This window comes from Scyliorhinus torazame, chromosome 17, assembly GCF_047496885.1.
Source record: "Scyliorhinus torazame isolate Kashiwa2021f chromosome 17, sScyTor2.1, whole genome shotgun sequence".
Classification (NCBI taxonomy): Eukaryota; Metazoa; Chordata; class Chondrichthyes; order Carcharhiniformes; family Scyliorhinidae; genus Scyliorhinus; species Scyliorhinus torazame.
In genome coordinates, this window is record NC_092723.1 from 53744403 (window position 1) to 53760776 (window position 16374).

General features: G+C 43.1%; 1 protein-coding gene across 3 annotated transcripts in view; it reads right to left on the reverse strand.

Annotated features, from left to right (window-relative positions):
• Positions 1 to 16374, reverse strand: part of LOC140393875 (protein phosphatase 1 regulatory subunit 12A-like) — a 323102-nt gene that overhangs the window by 176049 nt on the left and 130679 nt on the right. For all 3 annotated transcript variants that reach the window (XM_072480443.1, XM_072480442.1, XM_072480441.1), the window contains exons 8-11: positions 14431 to 14582; positions 9834 to 9952; positions 6076 to 6288; positions 4907 to 5001 (exon numbers count right to left, since the gene is read on the reverse strand). In XM_072480443.1, coding sequence (XP_072336544.1) covers positions 4907 to 5001; positions 6076 to 6288; positions 9834 to 9952; positions 14431 to 14582 — 579 coding nt within the window. The remainder of the gene's footprint in view (positions 1 to 4906; positions 5002 to 6075; positions 6289 to 9833; positions 9953 to 14430; positions 14583 to 16374) is intronic.

The window sequence follows — 16374 nt, forward strand, 5'->3', positions numbered from 1 at the left end:
TCAGCCAATTCCATTCACTCCATGCGAGTCTGGTCATAGTACTGAAGACTTGTGCTCCTGAAAGGCCAGCCCACCCAGCCAAGCAGTTTCAGTATAGTTACAACACTGACATCTACCAACAACGTGGAAAACCGCTCAGCTATCTCGTGTCCACAACAAACAAGACAACACAAACCCAACCAATTATTGCCCCATCAGTCTCCTCTCGATCAAAGTAATGAAAGGTGTTGTTGACATTGCCATCAAGTGACACTTTCACAGCAATAACCTGCTCACTGATGCTCGGCTTAGGTTTCGCCAAGGCCACTCAGTTCCTGACCTTATTATAGCCTTGGTCCAAAGATGGACAAAATAGCTGAACTGAAGAAAGGATGTGACTATGACAGCCCTTGACATCAAAGAGCTTGAGCAGAACTGGCGCTATACTCAATCCAAAGCAAGACTGTGCTGGATTTCAGATTTTTCCAAATTTTGGCCAATAAAATCAGGTAGCCTATCCTAAGCCAAATTAAAGGAATAAGAGATACATGAAATAAAGTTTGAAAAAGAATAAATAATAGTTTTTAATACTTAGCACATTGTTCCAGTTACCGGGTTTCAAAATCGGCATAAAAATGGTTACTACAATAACAGCACTAAGTGCATGGGCAGGAGTCGAGTGCTTTGGACTGGGTCAGGTCAGGTGGGGGTCAAGAGTCTTTCAGTCGACTTGAGTATGGGACTAGACCAAAGTGACACTAAACAAAGTGGTGAAGCTCATAACTAGTCCGGTGTGCCACCATGGACTACATAGTCGAATTGTCTCAGTATTTGAACAATAAGTCTGAATATCAAATGGACCAGTTCCAAAAATTCACTTCTGGACATACAACCTGTAGTTTTCTTCTTCTTCAAAAAATTGATTTTCATACATTTTTTCTTCCATTCTAACAAAGTTGTATGTCACCGAAGAAAGCAACATGTTGGTCATAACATTTTACAGCACAGAGAGAGGCTCTTTGGCCCCTCGTGCCTGCACCAGCCATCAATCACCTACCAACTCACATCCCATTTTCCAGCACTTGGTCCATTGCCTTGTATGCTATGGTATTTCAAGTGCTTATCCAAATGCTTCTCAACTGTTCCGATGGTTCCTGCCTCCACCATCCTTCCAGGAAGTGAGTTCCACATTCCCACCATCCTCTGGGTGAAAATGTTTCCCCTCAAATCCTCTCTAAATCCTGTGCCTCTTACCTTAAATCTATGCCCCCCTGATTTTTGGCCCTGCTACTAAGGGGAAAGGTTTCTTCCTATCTACCCCATCATGTCCCTCATAATTTTGTACATCTCACTCAGGTCCCCCTCAGCCTTCTCTGCTCTAAAGAAACAACCCCAGCCTAATCAGCCTCTCTTCATAGCTGAAACTGGACTCCAGCGCAGGCAACATCCAGCCGAATCTCCTCTGCGCCCTTTTCTAGGGCAATCACATCCTTCCTATAGTGTGACTACCAGAACTGCACACAACATTCCAGCTGAGGCCTAATGAACATTTTATATAGCCCCATCATAACCTCCCTGCTTTTATATTCTGTGTCTCGGCTAATAAAGGCAAAAATTCCATATGCCTTCTTACAAGTCTCCTGGCCCTGATGGAATGCATCCCAGAGTGCTAAAAGAGATGGCTAGGGAAATTGCAAATGTACCAGTGATAATTTACCAAAATTCACTAGACTCTGGGGTGGTCCCGACGGATTGGAAATTAGCAAACGTGACACCACTGTTTAAAAAAGGAGTTAGGCAGAAAGCGGGTAATTATAGGCCAGTGAGCTTAACTTTGGTAGTCGGGAAGATACTGGAATCTATCATCAAGGAAGAAATAGCGAGGCATCTGGATGGAAATTGTCCCATTGGGCAGACGCAGCATGGGTTCATAAAGGGCAGGTCGGGCCTAACTAATTTAGTGGAATTTTTTGAGGTCATTATCAGTGCGGTAGATAACGGGGAGCCAATGGATGTGGCATATCTGGATTTCCAGAAAGCCTTTCACAAGGTGCCACACAAAAGGTTGTTGCATAAGATAAAGATGCATGGCATTAAGGGGAAAGTAGGAGCATGGATAGAGGATTGGTTAATTAATAGAAAGCAAAGAGTGGGGATTAATGGGTTTTCCTCTGGTTGGCAATCGGTAGCTAGTGGTGTCCCTCAGAGATCAGTGTTGGGCCCACAATTGTTCACAATTTACATAGATGATTTGGAGTTGGGGACCAAGGGTAATGTGTCCAAGTTTGCAGACGACACTAAGATGAGTGGTAAAGCAAAAAGTTCAGAGGATACTGGAAGTTTGCAGAGGGACTTGGATAGGTTAAGTGAATGGGCTGGGGTCTGGCAGATGGGACACAATGTTGACAAATGTGAGATTATCCATTTTGGTAGGAATAACAGCAAAAGAGATTATTTAAATGATAAAATATTAAAACATGCTGCTGTGCAGAGAGACCTGGGTGTGCTAATGCATGAGTCGCAAAACATTGGTTTACAGGTGCAACAGGTGATTAAGAAGGCAAATTGAATTTTGTCCTTCATTGCTAGAGGGATGGAGTTTAAGACTAGGGAGGTTATGCTGCAATTGTATAAGGTGTTAGTGATGCCACACCTGGAGAATTGTGTTCAGTTTTGGTCTCCTTACCTGAGAAAGGATGTACTGGCGCTGGAGGGTGTGCAGAGCAGATTCACTAGGTTCATCCCAGAGCTGAAGGGGTTGGATTACGAGGGGAGGTTGAGTAGACTGGGACTGTACTCGTTGGAATTTAGAAGGATGAGGGGGGATCTTATAGAAACATATAAAATTATGAAGGGAATAGATAGGATAGATGCGGGTAGGTTGTTTCCACTGGAGGGTGAAAGCAGAACTAGGGGGCATAGCCTCAAAATAAGGGGAAGTAAATTTAGGACTGAGCTTAAGAGGAACTTCTTCACCCAAAGGGTGGTGAATCTATGGAATTCCTTGCCCCGTGAAGCAGTTGAGGCTCCTTCATTAAATGTTTTTAAGATAAAGATAGATAGTTTTTTGAAGAATAAAGGGATTAAGGGTTATGGTGTTCAGGCCGGAAAGTGGAGCTGAGTCCACAAAAGATCAGCCATGATCTCATTGAATGGCGGAACAGGCTCGAGGGGCCAGAAGGCCTACTCCTGCTCCTAGATCTTATGTTCTTAACCACATTATCTACCTGTCCTGCTGCTTTCAGGGATTTTTAGGCATGGACTCCAATGTCTCTCTGGTCCTCTGTACTTCCTAGCAACCTCCCATTCATAGTGTATTCTGTTGTCTTCTTCGTCCGCCCAAAATGCATCAACTCTCACTTTTCAGGGTTAAGTTCCATTTGCCACTGTTCTGCCATCTGACCAACCTGTCCATAATGTCCTGGAATCGAAACCATTCCTCCCCGCTATTAACCACACCACCAATTTTTGTGTCATTTGACAAATTACTGGTCATACCGCACAAATTCAGTCTAGATCATTAATGTACACTACAAACAGCAAGGCGCCCAGCACCAATCCCGGCAGTCCACTACTTCACACAGGCTTCCAGTCATAAAAACAATGTTCAACTATCACTCTCTGCCTCCTGCCACTAAGCCAAATTTGAATCCAATTTGTGAAATTGCCATGGGTCCCATAGGCTCGGACATTCTTGATCAGTCTCCCATGTGGGACCTTGCCAAAAGCATTTACTCATGTCCACGTAGACTACATCAACTACATTGCCCTCATCCACATAAAAAGTCAGTTCCTCAATAAATTCTATCAAATCTGTTCGATATTATCTCCCCCTGACAAAGCCATGCTGTTTATCTTTGATTAATCCTTGCCACTCAAAGTGTAGATAATTCTGTCACTCAGAACTTTTTCTAATAATTTCTCTCTGCCTGATGTTCGACTCACTGGCCTCTAATTACATATTTTTTCCCCAACTTTGCTTCTTGAATAACAGTACCACATTAGCGGTCCACCAGTCCTCCTGCACCGCCCCAGTGACCAGAGAGTTTGAAAATGAACGTCAGAGCCCCTGCAATCACCACCCTCGTCTCACACAGGCGCCTAAGACACATCATATCTGAGCCTGGTAACGTATCCACTTGTAAACCCGCTAAATCTGCTAACACCTCCTCCCTCTCAATGTGAATCTGCTAAATTATATGTTGAAGTTTTTTGTCATGCACTCATCAGAACATTTGCAAGAATGCCAAATGCAAGGTATGTGTGATAGGTAGATTTTTTGGCTTGATGGTAGCATCCTTTAATGATGAATACCATTATGTTGCTTCTGGACAGCAGCAGCACTAAAGAGCCAACTTCATCAGTTGCTCAAATTTTGATGTACCTGCCAGGGTACTTGAAGTAGATTTGGTAGTGCCTTGACCAGAGTCAAGCAGCCTAGCTTGAATTTACTTAAAGCTTGGCAGTTAACTGTCAGTCATCAGTTAACTGGTGCATTCTCCATTGACAATGTCCCTACCAATCAACACCCTCACCTCATGAAGTATAAACTGCTGCTCCTTTTACATTTGATATTCTTGCACCTGTCCTGATGAATGCAAGACGGAAAGCTTCAACATATTTCCTTTTTCAGCAATACTCAAGTTTACTACCAAAGTTGTATATATTTAGTTATCTTGACACAATGTGATTACAAAATTTCAAGCAATATAGTCCATTATCAATTATCATGTTGTAAATAGTCAAAATTATACTTTGGACATCTCAGTTAGCTAGATGGCTAGTGTGGTCAGAATGAAGACACTGCTGAAAGGAAATAGCTAAATACACACTGAAACAAAGGGTCTTCCCTATTTTATTAGCATCAGTTGCTAAAAGGAAGAGCAGATCTGAAATGCCAAGTCAATTTAGTTGAAATCGAACTGACCTATTTTCCTTTTCTTCAATATCAGATGTGCTGTGCAGTCTTCGGTGAGGGATGGTTGGTGCAACATACACAAGCCTAGTTTTATTATCTTTATCCTGCATGGCAAAAACAAAAACATCTATGTTCAATTATTATTCCATGAATATCACACTGGTCTTTAGTGGATGTGAAATATTACTTTTCATCCCCAATAAACCTGGAGGAAGGCTCAATTGACACTTACAAATTAGAGCAGAAAGGGGCAAAGACTGGAGCTGCCAGCTCTTTGTATTCTTTAAGTGTCCTTCAATTTTTCAAGACTTCGTGGGCAGGGATGGAATGTCTGCACTTCCAACAGATGCAGGCAGAGAGCAACCACCCTCATGTGCCCACACCATTTTCCTCACACCGTGCTAGTAGGACGCTCATTTTGATGAAAGTCTGCATCCAAACAGAGTTCCAGAGAAAGGATAAACAAAGACCAGAGTAGTCAACACAAGTTTCTTTCTGATCAGGCATAGGGTTTGGCACTGGTGCTCAGGTTTAACACTGCACGCAAAAGACCTTGATAGCTGCAGCCTTCCCTGCAGGTGCAAGTATTACAAACTATGGCCATGGCTGCACTTCCACCCTTAACCTTGTCTGGGGCAGGCCTATGACAGAGAGACACACTCGAAATCACTAGAAGCAAGTCACTGTTTCTGCAGTACACACGTGTACTGCCTGACAGCACAGGCATATAGGATAAATGGATATAGGAAAATCAGCTCATGGTCTTTGGGATTGAAGAGCTAATTAACTATCCTGTTATCTTTCAAACTTTTTAATCTTCAAAAGGCAAAACACAAAAGCAATTTCAAAGCTCATATAACAATGCTCCTCCAATGTCACACCCTAGTAACAAACTCAAAGGAGTTGACCCATCAGTTATCTAACAGTTGTAAGACATCCATTCAAAATTATTCATGGATTTATCGGTGGCCAGGGTTATTTTTGAATCAACAAATAACATGTTCACCTACTAAGACCAAGATCTTATACTGCAACAGAACTGTTGGAAATGCCATCCACCTGAAAATGTAGCTAATGTTACCATTCAGATACAGTATTCCATTTTAAATTCTACCAATGAAAGGGATGTGTTAAATATTCTGCACAGAATTAGACTAAGTTATCAAAAGAAATTATACCTTTTCCCGATTATCAAATATGGTTGAAAGACGAGGACTTGAAGCAGACCGGAAAATCCCAATTGAGTCTTTTTCTTTCAGTGCTTGGGAACTACTGATTTCACTCAGTGCATCGTGGCTTCCAGTTTTCCTCAACCCCAGTCTCCAAGAAGCTGGAGATTCATCTTTTCCTTCATCATCTTTGGCAGTGGATTTAATAAAAGGGCTAATAATCTGTAACAAGATAAAAATCCTAATTGCACAATTACTACAAATTTTCTGTTTCACAAAACTTGCAAACAGTTTCAGTTTGTGGTTAATTTTGATGGATGATTTTTTTAAAAATTCTACTACAACACGCTGGATATACTAAAATATAAAAAATGTAAAAAGAAAACGTCACAAGCAACCAGCTTTCAAATTTCACGAATGTACTACTGAAATTAAGCTTGAATGAACTGGTGTTCACAGAGCCTTATCAAATCCTAGAGCATCTTATAGCTCATCACAAAAAATTAACTGACTTTTAAAAAAATTGTATCATCGCTGCTCTAAGGCAAAAATGTGAAAGCCAATTTATGCACAAAGTCCCACAAAGTAAAGACGACAAGAACACAACTCCAAATTAACCCCGAGTAAATACATCAAGATTACCTCATTCTTCCAACAAGTACAGCCCATGTTGAATGAGATATGCAAGAAAAACGTACACTAATATCAGATATTTTCTACCAAGCTTGAGCATTTATTTAGAATATCAGATTAAATGGTCAGAATAGGATTTCAACTCACCAGTTTTTTCTGTAGCTAACTCAGCTTAGCAGTGGTCTCAAATTCCTACACAACTTAAAATAGAACTGCTTACATCTCAACCCTCTCTATTTACAAAATGTCTGACCATTTAGATTATTAGCTGCATTGGCAGGACAATGCTTTTTAAAATCATAGCATTGTATCTTCAAACCCATAGCATTGGGTCTTCAAACCCATAGCATTGGGTCTTCGTTTTTCTTAAAGCATGTTTCCCATCAAAAGAATTTCAATTATTCACTGATGGCACAGGTTGTTTTATCTTTTCTCTGAACCGATATCCTATCAGAAAGGGCTAAAATTAAGTGCCGCAAATCAAGTCTCATAATGTGAACTTTGAACAAAAACCATCAGCTGGTGATTTACAGGAAATCATCGGAATTAAATATGCAGAAATAGATTGTACAGAAAAGAGAAAAATTGTAAAAGAATTGAATGACTTTCTTATCACAGAAGGTACTGCAACAGATGCAATAACATCTTTTAAGATTTAGCTTTTCACCAGAAGAAGCAATTTTAAAATGGGTATATAAACAATGTTTCTGCTAGCCTTGAAGTTGGGTCTGATTATATAGCGCTGGCAATGGCCAAAGGCAAGTTTCAATTATGGCCTAATAGCAATATCATGACTACAGCAGCACTTCTAAGACTTACACAACAGTCAAGACTCTCCCTGGAAATAAAATGTCCCTCTCTTCCGAATCAAAAACAGTGGCAATTTCAAAATAAAAGAATTGGGATTATTTTTGCAGCCTTCGAATACAGGCCTTACCATACATAACTTCCTATGGATACCTTTATCAGCTGGCTGATCTTGCAGTTAGATATTTTTGAGAATTTGGCACAAAAGTACAGCACACAGTTAAGAATAAGCTCACTGAAGCCCAGCGAATCACACCCACATGTTCTGGTCATGCCCGGCACTACAGGGGTTTTGGGTGGGGGTGGCAAAGGTGCTTTCGAAGGTGGTGGGGGTCCAGGTCGAACCAAGCTGGGGGTTGGCTATATTTGGGGTTGCAGAAGAGCCGGGAGTGCAGGAGGCGAGAGAGGCTGATGTTTTAGCCTTTGCGTCCTAGTAGCCCGGCGCAGGATATTGTTAATGTGGAAGGAAGCCAAGCCCCCGGGTGTGGAGACCTGGATAAACGACATGGCAGGGTTTATAATGTTAGAACGGATTAAGTTCGTACAAAGGGGTTCGTCTCAAGGGTTCACCGGCGGTGGCAACCGTTCGTCGACTACCTCACAGAAAGATAGAGGGAATGGAAAAGACGACACCAGCAGCAGCAACCCGGGGGGGGGGGGGGGGGGGGGGGGGGGAATCGGACGGACTCTCAGGGATGTTATTGTATATGTATAGGCACTTGTTTTAGGTAATGTATATTGGACTGTTGAATTGTATCTTTGGAGAGTATTTATTTTTGACAAGGCAGCTGCCATTTAGTTTGGTTTTTGTTTCTGTTCATATATTATTTATTTATTTGTTTAAAACTGGCCACTGTTATTTATATTGCTTTATTGTTGTTTAAAAGAAACACTACGTACTGTTATGTTTGGCCAAAAAATCTTGAATAAAATATATTTTTTTAAAAAAGAATAAGCTCCCTGTTAAGCATCTTAAGAGTGGAACGAGTGAGGAACAAAATAAGGATTTCGCACTCAAAAGCATAAGAGAAAATGCGAGAAGCACAGCTTTAAATGAGACGGTGGTCAATTCACAAGTCAGAGGGCTTCATTTGACCTTTAAATAATCACTGTTTGAAAGAAACTATGCAAAAATATTTAATGTCGGCACATTTGCTGACAGAATCCAACCACTACCCCAAACTGCATTGATGCATCATATTATTTGGTAGTTGGAATGAATAACTGAAGCAGACGGCAAATTAAAACTGCATTAACATATACCTTTGTTTCGTGATAGTTAAGTGATAATTCATTCCCCTCAGTACCAGGCACAATCATGCCTCTAAGCATTTTAGACTTCCCATCTGCTCCCTCTAACATCTTTTCACGCAAAATATTGAAAATAGCTAAAAGCAGTAGGGAAAAGGTCCTCAATACCGCAAAACAAGTACACAGAGCAGAGCTTCCAACCAAATATCTTCGACAAAAAATGCCCCCTTCAACCTCCATTAACACTGCCCACCTTTACTTCTGCTTCAGTTCATATGCAACTCAAATGAACACCATGCATTTGTCACTTCAAGTCTGGACTGTTTGCAATATCTTATCTAGATTATCAGCCCCAATAACTTTAGTTCATTCAAAGCTTTATTACACATATCTTAGCCTACCCCAGGTTTCACTGATTTGTCAATCCTGGCATTAGCTCAAAATCCTGCAATGTCTCAAAATAAATTATCGTGATCAAGATTCCTTTGTGGTCTCACCCCCTTTATCTAACCTCTTCTAGCCGTTCAACCACTTCCAAACCCTGTCCCTCTGACTCTGGTCTCTTGGGCATTCACTTTTCCTTCATCAGAGCGCTGACCCCATATTTGCCATGCTCTGGAATTCCTTTTGTTAATCCTCTAAACATTCCAGTCAACCTTCAGTAGCTTCCTTAAAACCTACCTCTTCAACTCAGTTTTTGGTTACCTTCAAATATTTTCTTTTTGTCTCAGCATTCATTTCTTTCCTTATATCTTGGAACATTTTCCTATTGCAAGGCACCATATAAATTCAAGTTGTTACTGAAGTTAATTATACTTTGTCTTTTTATGTAAAAGACTATTATAAGGTTTAAAATGAATTCAAGCAATCTAAAGGTAATACTGTAAGCACATTAATAAATCTCCAAGGCATTGCTCACAGAAAGAAATGTGAAAATTTAAAAAATGATTGGGGAGCGTTTAAGTGAATCTGTACCAATACCCCTAGCAGTTACCTGCAGAAATGAATCCAATACTCACCTGTCAGTGCCCCTTGATATAGAAAACATAGTATAAAATACCAGAGTTGGACTTCACCTTTCTTGCTGCAGTGGTGGCTGTGTATCGTGTGGACTGTCCTGCAGTTGGAGCCAGCTGCAAGCTTCTGCTGTTCAGTTTGCTGTTTATATTATTTTTGATGGATGGTTTTGACTTTTCTGTGGGAGAAAAATAAATCAAATTTAGAAGTTTTATTTTGAACAGGTACACTTCAAAACTAAAGGGCCAACAATCAGAACTCCAAGAGATGATTGCTGTTACAACTTCAAACATTGCAACTGCATACCCATCAAGCAATGACCATTTCAAGGCTTACAAAAGTTTGTATCATGATAACTGAAAGGTAGTTAGAAAAACTTAAAAAGGTATTGAGAAAATCTGCACTGAAAAGTCACCCTCTGACAAGAGATTAACCCAACAGTGCTTAAGCAGCTAAAGTACAAGTCATTCTGTACAATAACTTGACTTACAAGGGATCTATAACTGTCTACTCAAATTATAAATATAACTGCCAACACCCGACCGCTAACTTTCCAATCCATAGCATGACCAACCGTAATGAAATACATATGGTTTTGAGGAAGCATGATTTTACAGATGACTGAACAGGAAAGAAGTTGAGAAAAGACAGCTTTCTACAGCACTTCCTCCATCCAACTCTCTCAAGTGGGCTTTTGGGGTCACCAATAGAGCTGTGAACAGAATCATGAATCAAAACATTGTCCCAAGGATTCAGACATTTTTCTGCCCATAATTATGGAACAAAGTACACAGCTGAGGTTTGACAACAGCAATGCATCACATGGATGCATGATCAGAACGTAGTCGGTTATCTGAAACTAGGGCCAGAACTTTGCTGCCCTCCACGCTGGCAGGATATTCCAGTCCCACCGGTGGTGCACCCCCGGCCCAGGGTTATTTCACATGCGGCAAGTTGAGCAGTAAATCCCTCCCTAGGATTTTGAAACCAACTGACCAGTCAACATTCCAAGTTCTATTTTCAAAGTTTCAGTATTGGATTGCAGAAAAATGGGGGAACAGTTTGGCAGATGACAACATAATGTGCAAAGATCAAAATATGTTGTGAAATTGCCAATGACCATTGTTGTTGAATCAGTGCTGTATGAAGGTTCGTTTTTCCAAACATCACTGACACAAGATATCAGATACCTGAATGCATGACTAATCAACACACTTGATAGTTACATTAGTCAGCCTGCGTGTCAAGGATCAGATTGGTAAAGATTTTTTAAAGTATGAAATCAAACCCTCTAAATAACGTTAGAAATAATCTAAATTCTTAAACTCAGTTCCCCCGATTATTAGAAACACTGTTTTGTAAAATATTGTAATCGAAAATCGTGCACACGCACGCACACACACAGTATGCAATCCCCGCACTCCCATCCCATGCCCATCTGCGACACTCATGCATGACCCCGCCAAAGCACTCCCCCATCCCTACGATGCATGAAGCATGCGGCTCATGATGCCCTCTCTTTGTCCCCGCAGCAGAGGTTGGCCCACAACAGATGGGAAAGGGCCCCAGACAGGTATTGGGGTGCCTGGAGGTTGCGGGGGGAGCAGAGGACAGATCGGTCACCGACATAGAGCTTGGCCTGCACCGCAGAGTGGAGTATCCATTGGCCCCACCCAGATGGTCTGTCACATGAGTTGTTAATGCCAGACATAATAATCCTTCCCTCTCACGGTCCACCTGTCCATTCTCCCGCAGGACCTCCATCTGATGGGCATCTATGGTGGTGCCAACCGCAAGGGAACACCTTGAAGGAGAGTGTAAATTATGCCACGTCTGAGGCCTGACAGCTGACATGCCCATCCCCCACCAACACAGAGACACAAAACCCGGTGGGAAAATGTAATGGACAGGCTTCTGGGGCATAATCTAGTGAGCACCACAGATGCTGATGCACATCAGGTGGAGGCAGGAACATCCAGGGGGGAAACAGCAGTCGGAGGTCTGCTGGACCCCAGTGTGATGTTGAGTCTCTGGACTAGGTTATTCCGGAGCTGATGCAGATGCTAGACTGCGGCCAAGAGATTCAGAGGGGGTTGTCAGCGACACTCCAATGGGTCCATAGCCAATTGGAGAAGTCCCAAAGGCTACAGGTGCAAGAGATGGCACAGGAAATGCGTAGCACCAAGACTAACATTGCTAAGGTGGTGACTGCAGTTGAAAGCCTGGAGAACGACATCAGCAGCATGAGCGGTGGTGTCAAAGGTATTGCTCAGTCAATGACGTTGAAGGCTGAGTGGCAGCCTCAGGTGGTCCTTGTCGAGGCGCTATCGGTAGCTAGAGACAGTTAGCGCCACGATTGTACACCATGAAAACAACACGTTACACCCAAGGCATGTGAAGCCTCTTATGTTATTCCACAAGGCGGGCTGGTATGCAATCCCCCCCCCCTAAAATTGCCCCCCCCCCGGGTATGGAGGTCCTAGATCTGCCCCCCAGACGTACCATGTACAGGTGATACAGGTGATGGGTGTGAGCACACTGTCAGCAGACAGACTGACTATGACATAGATAGAGTAGCACCAGAGCTCACTTTACAACAGTTATCACCCCCATCTGCTTTGGATAAAGGCCCCTCTGGCCGTCCGGCATGCTCCGGATCCTCGCCACCGTCTGTCCTCCTGCTGCTCCTGACGAATGTGATATAAAATAGTTACTTTAGAGATATTAGTTAATGTAATGTAGAAATAAGCCACTTTGATTCTGGCAAGTAGAGACAAAGGATTTTAGACCGCATGGAAAAAGCAGGAAGAGGTGTGTCTATGAGAGTGATGCTGCATTGATAGGGGCCGGAGAAAGGGATTGGAAGTGAGCCAATCAGAATAGATCAAACAAGTCAGGAGGGACATAGGATGACCTATGGGTGTCGAGTATGTGAAACTTGATGCCATTTGAATGCATGAGTACTGATCTCTTTGTCTGGGACCTTCACTTAGTTCCCGGGGCTGCAGAAAGCAACATGTTATCTGTATCACTGTGGACTAGGTAGCTTGCAAGCTGAATAAAATAACTTCTTTTTACTTGCAAATCCATCTCGACTTTTATTGAGGCCAGACTGACAGAGAAAGAAATTTGGGATTCAACACTCCCACGGGTCCTCTCCAGTTTCTTCCCCCAGACCCTCCTGGTCTGGCACCTCCTTGTGGCCAGATCCTCAGGGTGTGAGGCGGGCCCCTGCACACTGGCCTCTGCCTCGAGCCTCTGTTGACACTGCTGCTGCCGCCATCTTTTCCGGCATCTGGCTGCCTGGACTGCCACCACCACCATGACGGCAGCTGCTGCGGAGTCCACAATATCATCCATCATGTGATATTTGTCAGGAATTGAGGAGGGCAAGAGGCCGGCACTCAGTGGCATGCTCCTCCTCCTCTACCGCCAGCATGTCTCCCCATTGCTGTTCCATGTTGTGGAGGCCACAGCAGATCACCACAAAGCGGGCGACTCTCCGTGGATGTACTGGAGCGCACCATCAGAGTGGTCGAGGCATCGGAACACATTCTAACCAGTCTGATGCACCATTCAATGACAGCCCGGGTGGCCATATGGACCTCATTGTATCAGGTCTCCACATCATTTACCAGCCTCCTCATTGGCATCATTAGCCAGGACCTAAACAGGTAGCTCTTATCCCCATCAGCCAACCCGGTCATCCTGGGTTGTCCCTCGAAAACATCAGGCATCTCAGGCTGCCCCAGGCTATGGCTGTCGTGCACACTCCAGGGAAGCGTGCACAGATGTGCAATGATCTTGAGGTGGTGGCTGCACACAAGTTGAACATTCAGTGAAGTGGAACCCCGTCCTGTTAATGAAGGGCGCTCCTGGACCTCATGGTGCACACATGGCGATACGAGTGTCATTACTACTTCCTGGACTGGGGCATCCCGGCGATGGCGGAGAATCCTGCTGCCCGGGCACCTTGATGGGCCTGGTCCAGGTCAAAGTTTATATAGCCAGCTGCCCAGGCAAATGTCATAGACACAATTGTGGATTGTTGTCTGGGATATGCCACACAAGTCCCCGGCTCAAGATCTGGAATGAACCCAACGCGCAAAGGTTCAGGCTGTGGTGACCTTGACGGCCAAGTCTGCAAGGACGTGACACTGGTGCTGTACCCTCTCCCTGTTGAGGTGGAGCCTCCAGCAGCACATGCTGTCCGACATCTCTTCAAACACAGGCCTCCTCCTCTGGGTCCTTCCCTGATCTTCTGGGTGGCCGGATCCTCAGGGTATGGGGCGGGCCCCTGCCTCGAGCCTCTGTCAACACTGCTGCCGCCGCCTTTTCGGGCATCTGGCTGCCTGGACTGCACCACCACCACAAGGGCAGCTGCTGCGGGATCCATAATAGCATCCATCATCGATATTTATCAGGAATTGGAGAGGGCGAGGGGCCGACACTCAGTTAAGGCTTCCAACCCATAACCTTCAAATCTCCCAAGCCTACCCCACCCTTACATTCCTTGACATTAGCTGAAATTGTTCAGAACTTGTGTTAAATGGGAAAAGAAAAAAGCATTTGAAAGATTAAACGTTATATGTTCATTCCATATTCCCTGTACATTTACAAAGCGCTTTCCACTGATTTGATCTATCTTCAGCTTACCTGCTTCTATGTCAGACTCTGAATCGGAGGCATCGTCCTCTTCCTCAGAACTGGAGCTGCTGGATTCATCTTTTTTGCACTCCTCATCAACCTTTTCGTGCTCAGGTGATTTGCACTTAGTTTCATTTTCTTCAGAAAATAGAGTGTCTTTACTGTAACAATGTTGAAACAAGTCAATTTCAGTTAACTGTACAAATTACTTCACGGAACTGATTTTATTAATTACTGCAATGTTATAATGAGATGGTGAAAACTTGACATTTAATTTTGTAACTGCTGCAAAATAGGGAGGATAACGTTTTCTTAAGTTTTGGAAATGTGTAGCTTCTGTTCTCCAAATGCTTGGTCCAAGATTGAGCAGCCAACAGTTCACACAGAAAGTCCGATGTTCATGTGAGATGACAAAGTAAAGCAAGATGCTTCCAGAAATTATCCTGCCCATTTGCAACTTTTATGAGCTCTTTACTAAAGAGAATTAGCAAGGATCATTATTGTCTTTTTCTTTATTGTGGATTTAAAGCTTGAACCTTCTTCCAAGATTTTTTTACGAAGTGTCACAAAATGAGGCAAAATCAAGGGAGGAAAAGTCGACAGAATTTTAGTCTACTTAGTGAAAAATGAAAACTAGAGAATAAAATAATTTTGAACACAATTAGATACTTGCAGCCAACTGTAAGAGACCTAATAAAGCTAAATGACAACCCTCAATTTTCTACACCATTGTGACACCAACTTAAGCAATCCCAAAGAGTGAGGCATTCAATTAAATTTGCAAAGCATGTTGACCTGGAGGTAGCAAAGTTGGAGAACATGCTCTCAGCATTGGCACTTAAGAATGGAAGCTGTCAAGTAAGTAGGTATCTCATTGTCTGGAGGAGGCATAATCAGGTAGAATAAAATTCATTTTCTGAATTTGCTCTGCCTGCTCTACAAGCCACAATAATTGTTAATTTTGCCAAGCAGGCAGAATATTTCCTATGGTAATCAAACACAATCATTTTCCAAAACGAGTACTGCTGAATGCACCAAGTGATGTGATTTGTACAAGTTTCGATGTGATTTGGACAAGCTGTGAGTGGGCAAATGCATGGCAGATGCAGTATAATGTGGTAAATGTGACGTTATCCATTTTGGCAGCAGAAACAGAAAGGCAGATTATCTAAATGGCTATAGATTGAGGGGGGGGGGGGGGGGGTTGAGAAATGTGCAACGAGATCTGGGTGCCCTTCTACACCAGTCTCGGAAAGTAAACATACAGGTGGGTATGGTAGCACAGTGGTTAGCACTGTTGCTTCACAGCGCCCGGGTTCCAGGTTCGATTCCTGGCTTGGGTCACTGTCTGTGCGGAGTCTGCACTTTCTCTCCATGTCTGCGTGGGTTTCCTCCGGGTGCTCACGTTTCCTCCCACATGTCCCGAAAGACGTGCTGTTAGCTAATTTGGACATTCTGAATGATCCCTCCATGTACCCGAACAGGAGTTAAATGTGGCGACTAGGAGTTTTTCACATGTAACTTCATTGCAGTGTTAATGTAAGCTTACTTGTGACAATAAAGATTATTATTAATTATTATTAAAGGCAAATGGTATGTTAGCCTTCATAGCAAGAGAGTACATGAGCAGGGGTGTCTTACTACAATTATACAGGGCCTTGGTGAGACCACAACTGGAATGGTGTGCACAGTTGAGTCTCCTTATCTGAGGAACAATGTTCTTGCCACAGAGGGAGTGCAGCGAAGGTTTACCAGACTGATTCCTGGGATGGAAGGACTGGAGTACGAGGACATATCAAGTCGGTAAGGATTATATTTGTTGGAGTTTAGATGAGGGGGGTCTCAGGAACCTATAAAATTTGAATATGTCTGGAGAGGGTAGATGCAGAAAGGCTGTTGCCGATGGCAAGGGAGTCGAGAACCAGACATTACACTATAGTGATACTGGGCAAA